Raw genomic sequence first — 18,181 nt, 5'->3', positions numbered from 1 at the left:
ATTAATATGAGAGGAGGAGCTGATGAATAAAAGGGAAGAGAAAAGTAGACATTGATCAATCAGATAGTATGGAGAGAAGTAGTATTTAGATAGAAAAGCCACATCATATTTGAGACATTCCAAGCATGAGGAAGAGCAGACATTTCAGGGGTGATACCAAATCAGCTAGCCATGTCAAATACAGAAAGGGAGAAGTAAGGCATTGATTTCAGTTATATGTAAAATCATACTATGATCACATACAGTTGAGACAAGCAACAACAAATGGGAAATGATCATCATTAATAAGAGATTGAAGATGGGGGGAAGACATTCACGTTCATACGCAAAAGATCAAGGAGGAGGTGAAAAAGCCAAAGACACCTTATATTTGGATCATCGAACAATGTAGTAAGACCACCAGAGAACAGAGGATGGAATACGCTATATACAATTGTTTTTGGCCCAATCGCTATAGCTGGTAATGAGATTCAGGAAGACAATAGTAATAGGAGATGCACGGAGGACACTCGGGAAGAATCATCAAACAAGAAGAAGGGACACTGCCTATATCATCCGTAGCAAAGATTAGGATACACACAACAGTCCAACCAGCAAATGATAATTTAACTTGGATATGACATATCACCTTCAACGTTTGTTATCACACTCAGTGTCATCAATCACTATAGTGGAGTCAAAAGTGAATATAGTTAAATGTGAAAGACACATCTGGAACCACTAAGAAAGACATCTACAGATGAAAGGAAAGAAAGAATGTCCATTGTAGGGAGTATGGAAGCAATGATAGGTGATCAGAAGAATAAATCTGGGAAGAGCAGCTCGAACTGAAAAGTATTATTTTTACATTCACATATCAGATACTACATCCAATTCGATCATCTATAAAGCAATTCAGAATACACCAAGTCAAGGATAACAAAGGCTGAAGTATTGTTTTAAGCTACACAACAGTAACACTTCTATAAAGCATTTCAGAATACACCAAGTCAAGGATAACAAAGGCCGAAGTATTATTTTAAGCTACGCAACAGTAACACTAAGATACTACAGTGCCAGCAATGATTGCCAATTGAGAGCAGACAAGGAAGGTAGCCTACATAAAGAAAGAAAGAAACAACATGGATTGTAAGAAGATAACAGTGATCTATAACATATAAGGGATAGATAATATGCAGATGTTAAATAGCTAGTTTAAAGAGGACAATAATAAAGTTATACAGTAATGAAAATACATTCCACCAGTATAAAAGACTGAGAACTCACAAAAATAATAGAGGTTGCAATCATTATATCTACAGCAAACAATACTAGATCTCATTCAAGGGACTGTTAATGCAAAACTAATAAGAGATAACTCAGAGGTTATAAGCTCATGATCAAATTCACAAAGTGGGGACACTACAAACATTACAAAATCAGTAAGATTATTATTTATTAAGAGGGGAATGTGTAATATCATATAAATGTTTTGGTTCATAGAGAGAGACATTTGAGTCTAAAGAATCCATTGCTAACTATCCGAGGATCGGATAAGGGATATTACATATGTGCCTTGATCTTTTCCTCTAAGAATGTTATTGCAGGAAGAGGGAGCTTGACATTTCATTAGAGGCAACCTTGAAAGAGAGGGAGCAGATGGAGTTTGTGGTTTCGTCAACCGTTAGTGATATCGATCATATTGATTCAGAGGGATTAAACCAATCTTGTGATGGAATCTTCAGTGATCGATAAATTGTAACAGTCAAGAGGACTCTAAATCATACAACTATGTGAATGGGCCTACCCCTTGTGTACATCATAAGAAAGTTGTGACTTTAATTACACTATATATGAGTCTCTCTTTGATAAATGAAACTTGACGTATGAGTTGTAGAGTTGAATTCAAGTGGCACAATCATACTAAATCAAGATATTGGTGTATTGTGGACGAGTTTGTGTTAGCTTCTACTATTAAGCTTAATGAATGTTTGGAACTTCAATGGATGAAAAGAGCAATTTGGAACATAGAAAGAAGTTGTCAAATTTGATGCGATGTAAAAGTGTTCAATGATATAAGAGTGGGAATGAAACATTGCCTATTATAAAATAAGCCGAGAGATATCAGATTTCAAGAAATATAAAATTTATAATTAAGATATCCAAATTGATGAATAGAAAAATTTGGATGGATAAGTCGAATTAACAACATCCAAATAAAATAATAATATGATCCCTTGAACTTGCAAAAAACAATGAGTAAAATTGTAATTTAAAAAAAAATTCAAATGTAACAAAATATTAGAAATCAACTTACAGTTTGATATCCATCATCAATCCCTTGCAGAGCACTCGCAGAATAGAATGAGCACAAATTGTCATATCTCTGCTTATTTGGAGCTCTCAAACAGGCTTGTTCATGGTGGTCTCAAAGTACAACTAATCTCAACTGGTCTCGACATCTCAAGAATAAGAGAAAGTGCACTCAAAACCAAATTAATAAACCTAGTGGCAATATATTTTTCCAGACTTGTGGCGCAGACTTTTCCAGCTACTCCATCCATTCCATCTGGCACAGCCATGGCGAAGAAATCACTGCTCATGATCTGACAAAATCCTCTGTGATCTCATGGAAGCTGTTCGAAGCAGAGTCTATAATCGCCTGCTATAAACCACAAAATCTAGGGGAAATAAGCTTTTTGGAGCGCGACCTCAAATGCTATGAAGATTGCATTGCAATGACCATTGAAACATGCGACGAGATCAGCTCTTTGTTACCCCAAATTTTTTGATCCAAAGTTAGGACATCAACTTGTTTAGCTTGGCTGGATTGCGTTAGGATTGGAGAGCAACATAAATTCATTCTTTTTTTGGGCGATTCGTCTGCCTCACTGAAGAGGGTTTCGAAGAAACACATTGAAGTTGTGACGGGGAAATGACTGTCAAATTTTTTTTAAAGTGGAAAAAGTTTACATTGAAGATTGCTTCCATTGAAGAAAGCCTCTCGGCTTAATTATATATATTATACACTATATAATAATATTACATATATGCTTAAAGGTGAGTTATACATATAGTTAACTGAAGATGATTAACTATAGGAACATGTCTCTTGAAGAGACATGCATTTGAAAATCATCAATCATATTGGCAATGTTACTACATTTGCAGAAATGATTCTAGAGAAACAACAGTTGGGAGCATTTTAGAGAGATTAGTAATACCTACTTCCTGAAGAGAAATATACAGATTAATGCTAGAAGCATAGATGATGCATACTTTCCTATGTTATTGCATGAATTAACTACATAAAACTCATAATCAATATTCAAAGATATAATACAAAAATATGTATCTCTTTATTGTTGATCAATTTAGCAAAGCCCTTTTAAATTTTGATTGTCATATCCCTGACAGTCCAGCAGACCTGACTGCTAGAACAATAGGTGTCCATATCTAATCCAAAGATGTCTTAGATAATCACATAATCATGAACATCTGACAAGTTATACAAGCACATATGCTTGTAACTGAAAAATAGCATGTCATCATGATCCTTGACCAACACACACAACAATGATGTTACTCAATGATTGATCACATGTATCAAACATAATCGTTTTACTCTCTAGCATTACCCTTGAAACTTAGAAAAAGGTTATCATCAAGAAAAGAATGATTATACTGCAGAATGATCACAACAAACTACAACAACTATGATCCCCAGTATACTCTGCTAATAGAATTTGAGAACATAAGGTGTAGTGATTACAATAGAAATGTATTGTTTTACAAAAAATGGTCAATCAATACATATGACAGGAAACCAAATGCTATAACAAGCACATTGGAAAGATCATAGTATGTATGCTAGTGAAACCATTGCAAGTATGCAGAAAGAAAGATCCTATACAAGGATATACACAAGTATCCACGCACCAATAGATGCATCTCGAACAAAACAGCGAAAACAAGAATCACTCTCTTGATTAATAATTACTACTGTCACTCTGATCCTGATGTTGCTTAAACCTGCTCTGATAGGATGTTAATGTTTTGGACCAGGAATGAAAATAAGCAAAAAACATCAGAATAGAAGCTATAATGAACAATAAAAATGATGTTGCTTAAACCTGCTCTGATAGGATGTTAATGTTTTAGACCAGGAATGAAAATAAGCAAAAAACATCAGAATAGAAGCTATAATGGACAATAAAACAACAATTTATCCTGGGAAAACCCTCCAATTTGAGGGGAAAAAACTAGCCACATTAAAATCACTTTTGGTTGAATAATCCGAAGTTTGAAATAGAATATGCCTAAACATAAGGCTCAAACTGCAGTAATATTTAGAAGCACAAGATGTCAATATATTTTCATATGAATTCCTCCTGAAGAATATATTAAATTACTTTGACCCGACATTATCTTGCCGTTACAAATTCAAGACCCCTTTGTTGTCTTGACCTTCCATTGTCTTGACTGTTCAATATCTACGCATGGTCTCTTCATTAGCCAACACTGAATTCTCTTCATGATTTTCAAAATATGTGGCTCTTCATATGAAAGATCGTTCATAAATAAAGACTCTTCGCAGCTGTAGTATCCTGAATGAATATTCTCCCAAATTTATCTCAAAAACAAGTTTCAAAACACAACAGATAGCTCATGCAAATACAACCAGCAATATAAACCAACACATTAACCAGTATATGCTCATTAAAATATGCAGTTTAAAATAACTTCAGATTTGCTATTGTATTAGAATTACCAGCAACACAATTACATGACCAGCAAAAGCCTACATAAATTCTTCAGAATGCGTTATTGCATCATACAAAAGCAATAAAATAATAAACACTAAATATCCAATCTTAAAAACAGTATTATTCTCATATTGGAAACACATAGAAAATAACCTGTAACTCCAATGTACACTCTCATGTGAATTCACCACTAATGCTGAACTGGGTTGGTGTGCGATCTAGCAAGAATCAGGTTCAGGAAACTGAAGCCAAAGCTTCTTCTTTCTCAAAGAGAAATCTGAAATCAATTCCAAAATCAAAGCCTCTACAAAGTGAACTCCTCCCTCTTTTAAGCACCCAACCTGTGATTCTTCAGCTTCCCTATTCTTGTCTTTGGCCTTTTGCCAATTCATCTCTTCTTTACCCCTTTTATAATATTAAATTCGTTTTAATAATTCTTCACTAAGTCCTCCATAGGTTAATAGTAATATAAGTATGGGTTGGCCTATTAATTTTCTAATGTCCTGGAAAAGGGGACATTACAGCCAACCCATCATATTGAAGGATTAGATAATGCAGCAACAATTATATCAAATATAATGCTGATGCAGTCACAGGCACACAAATATCTCCTGCAACTACCAAACTTTAACAATTATCGCATCCATAATTGCTAGTTTACAAAGTAGAATTGAATATTTCTAAATTGAGCTATAAAATTGGTGTCTTGATAGATATTTCAGTGAACTGTTTTTTTTGGATGTTGTTATTGCTTTCCAAGCCTTAATGAACAAAGACAATACCAAGATAATATTTATGCAGACTTCTGTTGGGCCCCATGTTAACAACGAGCTCTTTGTGGTGTCCAAAGTACAAAATTAGTTCTGTGTTTTGATTCTTTGAACTATTGCCTTCACTTCCAAAGAAAATGCCTTATTGACATATTCAGATGCATTGGTATAAATTGTTTGGACTAAAGTGAAATGTACAACAAACTAGCTGTTTGTGGTCTTTCATTATGTCGGGTTAACTTATGTTCAATATAAATGACTTTTGCCAATTTTGAAACTTCCGAAAAGAACAAGTGTAGGAGGTAGAAGAATGTTATAAATAGGCATAAGTTAGGGGTGAAATTCTTGCTTGGCGTAGAACTTGAGTGTATTAAGGAAGGCATGGTTGGACCTAAACTTTAAATAATCTTAGGGTATTGAGTCATTGCAAATTCTGGCACTAAGTGATTCATCTTTTGAATTTTGATGGATGAGCATTTCAGTGGCAACAACATGACTGTTTATGTGTATGGTTTTTGATAGGGGGCCTTTTGTTAGGAAGGACAGTATCTATACTCGTGACCATGACCTTGGGCACATCGATGGCTGCTCGACTGGGCCCTATTTTCATGGCTGGCCATCAGATTTGCTTGCAAATTTGGCTGGCAGTATCTCTTCTTACAGATGCACTGGCACTTGCTGGGCAGGTAAGCAGGTTTTTTTTTGTATCATGCTAATCGTAAGCAAATGAGACTTCTTGAACAATCTTTGGCAGTGCATATGCTTTAACTTTTATAATTGCATAATCTGTATTTATTGTATACAATTTTCAGTGATGCCTGAATGGCTTTCCTGGTACATTGGAACATGTATCCAAGTGAGATATCTATTCTAAACGGTTCATCATGAATTATTATTATTTGAAGAAATGCAAGTACATATTTTATAATTTTATTTTGTTCAACTCAATGCGAAAAACATTTATGTTTTCATCGTTCCCATTGAAGAGCTCAACCTGCCAATGTAAATGATGGCAGCAAATTTCAACATCTTTTGCGACAATTGAGGTTAATTGGAGTAAACAGGTCTAACCAGTAGTGATGATCTTTGGGGTTTTCATCATGGTCTCTCTATTGAAGACTTACTATATTAAATCAACATTGGAACACGTATCCAAGTGAGCTATCTATTCTAAACGGTTTATCATGAATTATTATTATTTGAAGAAATACAAGTACATCTTTTAATTTTGTTTTGTTCAACTCAATGGGAAAAACATTTATGTTTTCATTGTTTCCATGGAAGAGCTCAACTTGCCATTGTAAATGATGGGCGTGGATTTCAACATCTTTTGCGATAATTGAGGTCAATTGGAGTAAACAGGTCTAACCAGTAGCTATGACCTTTGGGGTTTTCATCACAGTCTCTCTATTCAAGACTTACTATATTAAATCAACAATCTAAATCTCTTATATGTTTTATTATTATTCAACAGTCATTTCCTAGATGTGATAACAAGCAAACTTTTCACTAATATTATTTTAAAAATTAAATACAGCAGCATGTTACTTAATCCATTATGGTTTTATGTCAACATTTAGTAGAAAGAGTTTAACAGTCAGATCACATGAGTGGAGAGAAAATTGTTGATGTGAGTTTTGTGACCACTTCAACTTGCAGAATAAAATGCAAAGTATTCTATCCCCCCTTGAATAAAGGAACCTCATATTCTAAACAATATGGTGATTGTGTGATCAAATAAGGCAACCCACTAGGTTTACACTGCAAACTAGTGATTTTGTGTTGGATATAACTCAGTAAATATTGTGTGATTTGTTGATAACCACACAGGGTCATTGCTATTCATTCAATGGAATATCAACTTCATAAAATGTGAACCATTTGGCAATTTGAGCTCTTCAACTAATTCTAACAAAACAAAGTGCAAAAAGGATTATAGGTTTAAGAATCTAAGCTACTTCTTCCTCTAACTATACCAATGCCAGAGACTATTGATGATGAGGTGAAACTAGACCAACCCTTGCTTTGCCAACTTCAACAACTACACAAGAGAAGTTGCAATCTTTTAAGGGTCTGTGGATGATTTTCAAATTGCGAACATTCACTCAAATACCCAATTCTAGTGCAATCCAAATTGAATCAAGTGCTTGCAATGAGTTTAGACTAACCTTGTTCTATTACTTGCAATCAACAAGTATCAATAGGTATGAATTTCAAGTTTCACCACGATTCGGCAATAACATCTTTCACTGATCCTATTTAAACAACTTTTTCTTTTCAACATAAACAAATCATATTCTAAATGAGAATTAGGAAACTATGTAACGCTCCAAAATAATTTAGGTATTCAGAATGAAATTGACAATGAATCTACCATTACTTTAGCAAGGGTATCCTGAAATTTGTCCAAAGCTTGTGCAACCTGTGGCTGTGTATTTACAAGAGTTCTAAATAACTCTCGATTAGGGTCCTGCTGCTGATTCTGTCTTCCCCTCTGGTGGGGTCTCCTACTACTCTCATGTACATCACCCAAAGAGTTGAGACTCAGACCCGACCTTGACTCGACGAGTGTAACTTGACTCGTGACCTAGCTTGGACTCGCTTGTGACTCGACAATGACTTGGCAAAGTGACAAAACCCTTGAAACTTAGAGATTTTTTTAAGATTTAAAGAACATTCCATGCACCCATTATTGAGTAAAGCTTAAAGACACAATAACATCATGAAATAGAAGGTAATTTGATCACATAAATAAACTTACATCAATTACATAATTGCATAGGTAAATTGTAACTGAAGGAAAGCAAACATAGATATATAAAATCTATCAAAATGTATATCAAATCCATGAAATCCATCACATCAATAGTCATCATCAAATGTTCCAAACATATGTTGAACAAAAAATTAAAACGAGTCTATAGCAATGGCTCCTAGTCCTCATCCTCAGCCTTAGAATAATCTATAATATGCCTCATATTAAGGCGTCTAAGGTAGGTCCTAGATGATTGATTAGCCATAGCCTCTGCCTGTGAGGTGCCTCTAGGATGAACTGTAGTCTTTGCCAGTGCCTGTGAGGTGCCACTAAGATAAACTATAGCTCTTGCTCCTTTGCTGCCATAGCCACGGCCTCAGCCTTTTTCTCTACCTCACTAACCCACTCCAGGTCCTCATCATCGAAGATAGGATCAGTAGCCTCAGTATTCCACTTAAACTCTTGATTGATTTCCTCTAGAGTAATCAGAGAGGTGTCACTATCCAAAATCTCCTTGGTCCTAAGGCTCAAATTGTAATGCACAAAGACTAGATTATTCATCTTCTCCACAGCCAACCTGTTATGCCTCTTTGAGTGGATGTTTTTGAACATGCTCCAATTGTGCTAACATTTAGAAGCACTACATGGTTGGCTCAATATGCGGATGACAATTTGTTTAAGGTTTTTGGTTGAAGGCCCAAACATTTTCTACCATCTATTTGAAAAAAGGAAAAGAAAAAAAAGATTAATCTCATTTCCACCTTTAAAGATAGAAAGTTAGAAACTAGATAATAAAATTAATATGCAATGTGCATAAGGTGCAATTTTTACTTGGCTACAATTTTGTATGACCTTTGTAGATTTGGCTTGAACAAATGGGCCTTGCTGCATTATTATAGGTATCCATCTTAAGCATATATCTGTGGGATTAGTGGCCATCTTTGATATCACAGTATATAGGCCACTTATAACCTCCTCATCTGCCTTGAAATCATTGCAAAAAACGGAATGCTAGATTGAGGTGACAGGTTGTTGCATGGATGGGTCTATGAAGCTGATTTTGCCATCTCCTATAAATTTTGTCCCAAATGGGGCCACACTTGTCCTCAACTCCTACATATTTGGCTCTAAAGGCCCATTGGCCCTATCCATGCCCTCATATATGTAGCCTATAGTGTAACACCCTGCCAGGGAATCCAACACAAAATTAACCTATAATATCACTAAGTTTGCTAAACATTTGTTTTTGAAAGATTAAAACAATCAAGAGATAACATATCGGAAGCAATAACTCATATACATACATAAGCAATTCAATAATAGTTAGATTTCTCAAGGGTTCCATAACATTGAATCACACACATAAGTTTTAATAAGATTAAATCCGAAGTAAACAAAGTCCATGTCATAGAATAACCACATGTATAAAAACACATGAAAGATTATACAAGAACATAAGATGCTACATGGCATAACCTAAATGCATACTTATCCTCCGCACAAGTTGCAAGGTATGAAATGCTAGAATATACATCATGACAAGATACAAGATCTCGTAGGATCTCAAATAACCAAAGTACAAAATACCAGAATATGATCATAGAACATAATCACAAGGTAAGAAGAATAGAACAACTGCACAAGGTACATCTAGCATCGGCATCCAACTGTCGGATCTCAATGGTATAAGAAACACTACCAATTGACCTCCTAGAACCAAAATAGTCCACTCCCACTGTGCTGAGGAGATAATCTCAAGTCACAAATGGATAATAGTCCAAAAGTCATAACAAGAATTTAGGTCAAGGAATCCTGATAGCAATCTATCTCAAAGGTACCATGTACACAACTAACATCTAATCCTAGAGGCAACAAAGACACATGGGAAACATGATATGCATGTGGGCAAGTGTCATCACATGAGTCAACTCTAAGGTTACCTTGGCAGTCTCTCTGGACTCCGAGCCCCTAGTGATCTATGGGGCATCAACATCCTTTCTTACAGAAAAGGCATACTGACAAGGTAAGGTTGCAACCAAGCATCCTCTCTACTCCCATCCTAGCTTGTAATAGCACTTGAGGCATGGGCGAGGTATCACACTGACTCTTATTAATTCATTTTAACCCCATTAATGAAATTTTATCACTTATTAATACAACTTACAATGGGTTACCTAGGAAACCTCTTTAGGGCTCCGGCCTCCATTGTAAGCCACTTCCCAACATACATATAGATAGCCTACCCTAAGCTCATTAAAGTATATCGCACAAAATCACAATATTAACCTCAGTCCTATACAAGCAAGTGGAAAACACCAATAGATAACTGCTCGAAAACTCATTGGTTACACCAAGAAAATCACAATACATGAGCTTACAAAAAAGAACTTGACCTCATCACAAAAACACGTGAATATAGCACATTGGTAGGAAATGAAGTAATCGTGACAAAACAGCATCACATAATAGCATCATAAAAACAACCACTTCGCAAGCCTCTAGTAGCGTCATGTCCCTACATTTATAAGATCTTATAATGAATAATTTAATAATAGGATATATAATAATAAATTATATTATAATTTATTATTATATATTTTAAACATCATAAAGGATTGATAACATATAATATATGTCACATGAATATAATGCAATTAATATAATTCTAGAAATATATAGATTATTTATATTATAAATATAAACCAAACAATTATAATAAATATATTATTTTTAAAGAATGAAAAGTTGCAACCTAATCGGGATGGTCACAACCTCACATCAAATAGAATATATATAGGAAGGACTAATAGTAAGGGGGATAACAAGGAAGGACATTCAACATTTCATACAGATCATTCAGCTAGTGAAGGAAATTTCCATTTCTATTATATGCAGCGAATAGTGTATTGTAGAGAGAGAAAAAAATGAATATATTGTATAGAGACAGAGAGAAATTATATATATAACAGAGCAAGCATGGATGGAAATCATCGAACACAAATGAGGATTGGCATTTATTGCCCAGGGGAGATTCGGGAAAATAGTAAGGGGATATTACACACCATTACAAAGATATATGAGGATAAAAAATCACCTTATAGATTAAGGACAATTTAAGGACGAAGGCAACAGTTTAGATTCCCATCACGGTTAAGAATTGACTTTGGTGATTACAACATTATGAAATGAAATTGCGATTAGCATGAGCCATGTAAGGGGTGATCAAAGATTACAATGGAAAAAAGATAGATACTCAACACTAATGTCCCTGAATAATCAACAGATAATACAAGCAATTACTGCAAGGGAATAAAAAGAATATTGAAGCCAAAAACTGTCTGCAGTCCATATAGAAGGGATAGTACATTCATTTAAAGGGATCGTAGTCAATATAGAAAGATCACAATTAATATAAAAGAGGTCATCGTTTATTGTAAAGACTGCATTTTATATTGTATAAGTATGTGATCGTAGGATACATAGATTGGAGAAGTATTACAGTAGAATACAAATAAGAAGCAAAACATTATCTCCATAAGGGATCAATCAACATTCGAAACTCATACACATGCAGCCGGTTGTGATGAAGATGGCAGAGAATATTCAGTGATAAGGAACATTAGACAACACACAGAGAAGTACGAGTTATAAAAAACATAATTGGCAGATTACAGAATTATGCACATAATGAGATGTTCAACAATTCATATAAAAAAATCACTTACAGTTTCAGATAATAATGGAATTGCATGCTGGCAAGAGCAGCGCACGTCATGGGTAGAACATAGACATAAGCCATCATGACTTGTCAGTACTGAGAGAATTCAGACAATGCATACTAAGCTTGAACTTATCGCTTTCCAACTGGAGGAAGTTACTTTTGAGACCCAGTAGTTACCATACATGCATCCACTAGGAAACATCTTTCACACAACCCAACAACAAACACTAAGAGGAATGATTCGGGATAAATAAGTAGATAGTTATCTTGTAAAGAGGAGATGTTTCCACATATGAATCAATAATTATGGAGAGCATTCATATATTCCACATTAATCAAACATCCTTTAGTTGGTAAGTCATACTAAGAAGATGAAGGCCCAATCTAGAAGGTCCGAACTTTGCAAGGTGTTTGAAACAACAATTATCAACTGCATACAATATTTAGACTTGTAGAGTATGAAGTGAATCATCAAAAACTATATAAGTTCTTGTCGAAAATAGCATTGGATATTTGATGAAATAATCGTATCTGGTTTTATCAATCAACCATTTGAGGAAGTAGAATGTCGGAATAATATTAATGTTCCTTATTTACTGAATTGGCCAACTGGGGACATTATAGGTAAACATGCCTATCTGGTCAAACTACTAGGTTTCCCCAAAACCCATCACAGGATAGAACAAAAAATCTTAACAAGCATTTAAAAGAAGTGTAGTTAATCAGCCATTTTAGTTTCAATATAAATTTGATAAAACCTGATTTGAGTAAAAGTTCAAGTTTCATTTGTAAAAGTCTTCCGAGTATTTGCATCTTTCAAATTTAGATCACCATAATATAATTCCCTATTTTCGTAGCTTAAAAGAACCCATCTCTTGTAAAACTTCGTTTTTATTTAATCACGATAATAGTCATTACTATATTAAAAAAAAAATAATAATGATACTGAAATTCAATGTTAAAGCGAAATCCCAATATTCAAAGTAATATTTAATAAACATATAGATTTAAAAAAAACTATTATAAAATTTAACTAAACTTCTTTTAACAATCAAAAATTTATTTAATACTAAATTAAATTAAATATTATTAAAACTAGTTCAAAATAACATATATTTTAAATAGCATTCAATTTTTCTTTTTAAATACAATTAATAAAAATAAAATTAATTAATAAAAAAACTTAAAAAAATAACATACCTCTTTATATTTAAAACCGCCTTGAGGTTTGGTTCTGCCGTGGCAACCTTGTTGACGTAGCAGCATGGTACTGCGTCAGCAATACCTGCTGCTATGACAACAAGCTTGCCGTGTGCAGGCTATAAAGGTCGTTGACAGGGGAAAGAAATGGGGGGTGGGAGTGGGGCAAGGGGGGTGGTGGGGTGGGGTGTGGAAGCTTCCGCCCACCATTAAATATTTATTATAATTTCCTATTAAGTAAAAACTTATCAAATGCAATATTGAATATAAAGTCACCACAGTAATTTTTATTAGTGTGGTGATTTGTATATGTATATTTTTTAAAACTTTACAAATGTAAAACTGATAGGAAAATTATGTTCAACCAATCGATTTTTTTTTTTTAAAAACCATAATCCTTTCTTGATTCAAAACCCTACCCATGAATCCGATTTCTAAAATCAAACTTTTGGTTAAGGGTTTTCAATTTTGTTTTCACAGATGTTTCATCATTGAAGAACAATCAATTTTCAAACAACGGTTTCAATTCAAGAAAACATTTTTCATAAACAAAATCCATATAATAGGCACAAAGAAGACAAAGAGTTTTCAAGAGATTTCCTATATTGAATTCTACGAGATTCCAACGTCAATCTAATGCTACAATCTGACAATAGCCCAACGATTGCAAAAATTCATGTCTCCCAGATCCTTAAATTTCTTGTCTTTCAATCTTAGAAATTGCTCTTCTAAAACCTATGTATAGAAATGAGTTCAAATCTCTTAATAAAGAGCCTAACCCTACCTAGGGTTTCAGGTTTACAAATATGTAAAGACCTCTCCTTAAAAGAAACTTTTATTATTTTAATTTATTTAATTCCCTTGCGCACGCGTTTTGGCTTTAATTAGAATAAACCTTTATTTAAATTATTCCCACTTCATTTTATTTTTAATAAGTAAGACATTTTTAGAAAACATATTTATTAATTTAACTAATAACAATATTTAAAGTCCCTACCCTCCCATCCTGGGGCCCCTAACCGATCCCAATGAATCTCCCTCCCGTGGGCCTAACCTTACCGGAAGTTCGTCGAAGAGAGCCCTCTAGTCTGTTGGCTGGCCAAACAAGAAGGTGAGAGGCAAGGATCCGAACAATCCAACCGTGAGAGGCAAGGAGACAGGAAAGGAGTTCCATCCATCCGGGGGTGAGCATGCTTTCATGGGAGTTCATTACCGGTGGGAGGCAACTTGAAGGACTACCGAGGGAGTGAATGAAGGAGATGGAATCCAATGAGGGGCTCCTACCAGTATTTAAATGCAACTTCAAAATTTATTATCATTAAATTAAATAAATATAATTATGTCACTTCCCCTCAACCCATCTCTTGATTCATGCTCTTACTCAATTAGCCTTATTTATCCTTAATGATGTCTTAGCCAACTTTAAGATACTATCGTGTCACTTAGTTATTGGTTTGATACTGATTGTCAATGAATTTCAGTGCAGATTAGTGCAGATAATATTGACTCTAGAATTCTATTTGTATATCGATATCTGCTTATAGTTCTATTGATAATGCTGAGTGATTGGTTACAGCATTAACGTTGGCCCAAATGTTGATGTTCTCTGAAGACTAACTGTGCGTGGCAAGACTAGTTGTACATGAAAACTTCACTCTATAAATACAATCTTGTGTATGATTCTCTTTCACTATGCAATTGAGACATGTCTCTGATTTCTCACAGGGCCAAGTCATTAATTTCTAGACTGGATAGAGTCGACAAATATTGGCATGATAGCCCCGTATGAGATAATGACACCTTTTGTGATCTGTATCATTGAACATAACAACTTAATTCTTTCTTGGCTACGTTAGGCCTCCAATATTTATTTCATCTTCATTTGTTGAACCGATAGAGGTATTCTTCCAAGTATGAACCCGCCAAATAAGATCAAAGCTTCCTTGTCTGTTGCAGAATACAAGTTACTGGTTATAGACTAAGTTTCAATACCTTAGAACAACGCCTTTAATAGAACCTTCGATCAATTACTTTTTCGTTGCACACCAATTGTATGCCATAAGATAATCTTGGGTTTTGTTTTGTTAAATTAATTTTTATTATTAATGATTTTAGTATAAGTATTTGTTTATAATGTATATAATGAATTAATGTTAGACATTATCATTGTTATATGCTAATTTTGTCTTAGCAAAATATTATTAATAGTTGGTCACAAAAAAAAATATTTTATTTGTTATTTAGTTATTAAGATACAGATGTTATTGTTACACTAATAATATATTATTACTATTTCTTAATCATCTAGATATTATTTTTATTATTTAAATATTATATTATGTCATTTAATTAATTTGACCTCTGAGATTGGGGATATCATATCTGAGAGCTGTGTTTCTTGTTGGGGACAATGGGATGATTTATCCCTGTGTTGTCTGCATAAAAAAAAATCTCCAACAAAACTTCCCTACACTCTAGGTGTGTTGGACTGCTAGTAGCTACCCCCACTAGCAAAAACATGAGTACTCTATGTTGGCTTTATTGATTCCGCCTATTGCGCTGAGAGTAATGAGAATCCCTAGAGTTTGAACCATTGCCACCACTCCGTGCTGGAGGATAAGATCCTCCCTATTGCTGTTGTTGATTGCCTCCAGATGAAGCAGGCTTCCTATTACCGCTCGCTCCCTAGTTTTGTGTGCTCCTAGACGCTGATGGTGCTTGTCCACTTGTGGGCTCACCAACAAAAACACCATGTCCTGAGGTGACATTCTACTCAACAAGTATGGTTTGACAAATTGCTTCCTTAAGGGTCTTAGGTTGGAATACCTCACACCCCCAATGAAACGGTTGTTCAGTTTGTGTAAAATGTTGCACTACTAATGGTGAACGGTCATTGATCCCCGCATAGGGCATGATATCAAAGAACTTTGGCTCATACTCTACCATGGAAAGGGTAAATTGTCTCAGATTATGAAACTCATCCGCTCTTTGCTGACTCCACTCCTTAGGTAAGAAACACTCACGAAAGTTCTCCAAAAATAACTCCCATGTGACGTTCTTCATATCTAGACCCAACTTATCCTCAATCTTCCACCAAGTTGCTGCTCCAGGTGGGTAATGACATACCTTGCTTTGACATTTGTGTCAAAGTCTTGCATTGCAAAACATCTATCCAGTGCGATCAACCAATTCTCTGCATCGTACCCAGTACCAACTCTTGAAAAAGTCTTAAGCTTGACTCGTAAGAGGTCCTTCATTTGATTGGCTTTGATAACCCCTAACCTGTTCCCTGTATGACCTCTCTTGGTACTCTTGGATCTCTATCTCTCATCATTCTTGGACTGATGTGACTCCCCTCGCTCAGCTCTCTCTTGGTTAGGTAGGCGCTCTAGAATAATCTTCAGTAGCTGCCTAGTACTAGGTTCTTTGGAGTTCGCATGCTGCTCTTTACTATTACCCCCTCTATTCTCTTCTTGAATAGGGCTCTCTCGATGAGTCAGAGAAGGGCTATCATGTCCGCCTCTCCCACAACCTCTACCTCGGCTTGCAGTACGGCCCCTAACAGTTGATCTAGTCCGAGACACCATCCTCCTATAACATCTAAGCAAGAACAATGGAATGCCAATAAAGTCAACAAAGGCATGATATTTTAAAACTTAATTCTAAGAAAACATGTTTCGAAAACGAAAACCAAGAGTTATTCAAGTTTGCCTTTTTTATGTTTAAGTATTTGTGTATGAAGTTCAAGTTGTTCAAGTTGTAGTAGATAAGTATAGTTGTTTAAGTTTCGTTTTAAGTTGAATATTTCATCTAGTGGCATTCCAATATAGAAACTCAAGCTCTGATACCAGATGTAACGCCCGGCCAGGGAACCCAAGAGAAATCAACCTATAATGTCACTAAGTTTGCTAAACACTTTTTTTGAAAGATTAAAACAATCAAGAGAACATAGTGGAAGCAATAACTCATATACATACATAAGCAATTCAATATCAGTTACATCTCTCAAGGGTTCCATAACATTGAATCACACACTTAACTTTTAATAAGATTAAATCTGAAGTAAACAAAGTCCATGTCATAGAATAACGATTAACCACATGTACGAAAACACATGAAAGAATATACACGTACATAAAATGCCACATGGCATAACCAAAATGCATACTCATCCTCTACACAAGTCACAATGTATGAAATGCTAAAAGAATATACATCATGATAAGATACATCTTGTAGGATCTCAAATAGCCAAAGTACAAAATACTAGAATAGACCATAGAACATAATCACAAGGTAAGAAGAATAGAACAACTACACAAGGTACATCCAACATCGGCATCTAGCTGTCGGATCTCAATGGTATAAGAAACACTACCACTTGACCTCGTGGAACCTAAATAACCCACTCCCACCGTGTTGAGGAGATAATCTCAAGTCCCAAATAGATAACAATCCAAAAGTCATAACAAGATTCTAGGTCAAGGAATCCTGATAGCAATCTATCTCAAAGGTACCATGGACACAAGTAGCATCTAATCCCAAAGGCAACAAAGACACATAGGAAACCTTATATGCATGTGGGCAGGTGTCATCACATGAGTCAACTCTAAGGTTATCTTGGTAGTCTCTCTAGTCTCCGGCCCCTTAGTGACTCTGTGCGGCATCAACATCCTTTCTTATAGACAAAGGATATTAACAAGGTAAGGTCACAACCAAGCATCCTCTCTACTCCCATCCTAGCCTGTACTAGCACTCGAGGCATGGCTGAGGTATCACGCTGACCTTTATTAATTTATTTTAACCCCATTAATGAAATATTATTACTTATTAATACAACTTACAATGGATTACGCAGGCAACCTCTTTAGGGCTTCGACCTCCATTGCTAGCCACTTCCCAACATACACATAGATAGCCTAACCTAAGCTCATAAAAGTATATCTCATAAAATCACAATATTCACCTCAATTCTATACAAGCAACTAGA

At 35.0% G+C, this 18,181-nt stretch overlaps 1 protein-coding gene across 1 annotated transcript in view; it reads left to right on the top strand.

Moving 5' to 3' along the window:
* LOC149567004 (protein DETOXIFICATION 44, chloroplastic-like) overlaps positions 1 to 18,181 on the top strand; it is a 188,829-nt gene that overhangs the window by 128,597 nt on the left and 42,051 nt on the right. The window contains exon 8 of the mRNA XM_089820210.1: positions 6,038 to 6,201. Coding sequence (XP_089676336.1) covers positions 6,038 to 6,201 — 164 coding nt within the window. The remainder of the gene's footprint in view (positions 1 to 6,037; positions 6,202 to 18,181) is intronic.

The sequence above is a fragment of the Cupressus sempervirens genome, chromosome 3 (assembly GCF_028749045.1).
Source record: "Cupressus sempervirens isolate cs-2001-9-10 chromosome 3, ASM2874904v1, whole genome shotgun sequence".
Classification (NCBI taxonomy): domain Eukaryota; kingdom Viridiplantae; phylum Streptophyta; class Pinopsida; order Cupressales; family Cupressaceae; genus Cupressus; species Cupressus sempervirens.
Note: the sequence above shows the minus strand (reverse complement) of the source record. Positions and strands in the feature narration are given on the sequence as shown.